Raw genomic sequence first — 930 nt, forward strand, 5'->3', positions numbered from 1 at the left:
TCTTTTGGGTGCCATGAGAATAATAGAGATTTTGTGTGTAAGTAATGAATTTGAAAAACTAGGGTTTTGGAATTGGAATATATGTGATAGAGATGTATGTAGGATGTATGTATATAGAATAGAGGTGGGATGGGGGTAGGATTGTTTAGGAATAGGAATTAGGGTAGGTTTAGGGTAGAAAAGGGTTAAAAATGGGCTGGGTTATTTTGTTTTGTTTTTCTGATTTTTCTATTTTTTTCTTTTTCCAGAACCTCCGCGCGGCCGCCTTGCATCTCCTCGCGGGCGCATCATGTTTCTGCCAACCGCGCGCGGCTGCCCTGCTTCTGGCGCGAGCGCGCCGTGCTTTTGGAAAAACTAATTTTTTCCTTTTTTTTCTTCTTATCAAACCTATAAGACAACAAACATGGGTTGCCTCTCATGAAGCGCTTGATTTATGTCACTAGCTTAACGTGAATCTTCGAATCAAGTTGTTGATAGAACGGCGCTCACCACTTCGCGGCTCACCGTATCTCCATAGTAATGCTTCAATCACTGTGCATTCACCTTCAATGCTTGATCTAGATGCGTATCAAAAATCTCCACAGCTCCATGTGAAAACACATTTTTTACCATGAATGGCCCTGACCACCTCGACTTAAGTTTTCCAGGGAAAAGTTGGAGACGAGATTTGTACAATAAAACCTTCTGACCGGGCACAAAAGACTTGCACACTAATCTCCTATCATGCCATCTATTGACTTTCTCATTGTACACTTTGTTATTCTCATAAGCCTGTAGTCGAAACTCCTCGAGCTCATTTAGTTGAAGCATTCTTTTCTCTCCAGCAGCTTCCATATCAAGATTTAGCTTCTTCAAAGCTTTATATGCTTTATGCTCTAACTCCGCAGGCAAATGAACCGCCTTCCCATACACCAACTGGAAAGGAGACAT

The 930-nt window shown here is 41.7% G+C and overlaps 1 protein-coding gene across 1 annotated transcript; it reads right to left on the reverse strand.

Moving 5' to 3' along the window:
* Positions 1-528: 528 nt before the first annotated feature.
* Positions 529-930, reverse strand: LOC141667418 (uncharacterized). Its single transcript, XM_074473948.1, has one exon. It carries the CDS (start codon positions 928-930, stop codon positions 529-531), a length of 402 nt encoding a protein of 133 aa, XP_074330049.1.

This window comes from Apium graveolens, chromosome 1, assembly GCF_009905375.1.
Source record: "Apium graveolens cultivar Ventura chromosome 1, ASM990537v1, whole genome shotgun sequence".
Lineage (NCBI taxonomy): Eukaryota > Viridiplantae > Streptophyta > Magnoliopsida > Apiales > Apiaceae > Apium > Apium graveolens.

Bases quoted from the DNA above. Each gene is read 5' to 3' on its own strand.
- LOC141667418 (XM_074473948.1), bottom strand. From the start codon at position 930: ATGTCTCCTTTCCAGTTGGTGTATGGGAAGGCGGTTCATTTGCCTGCG.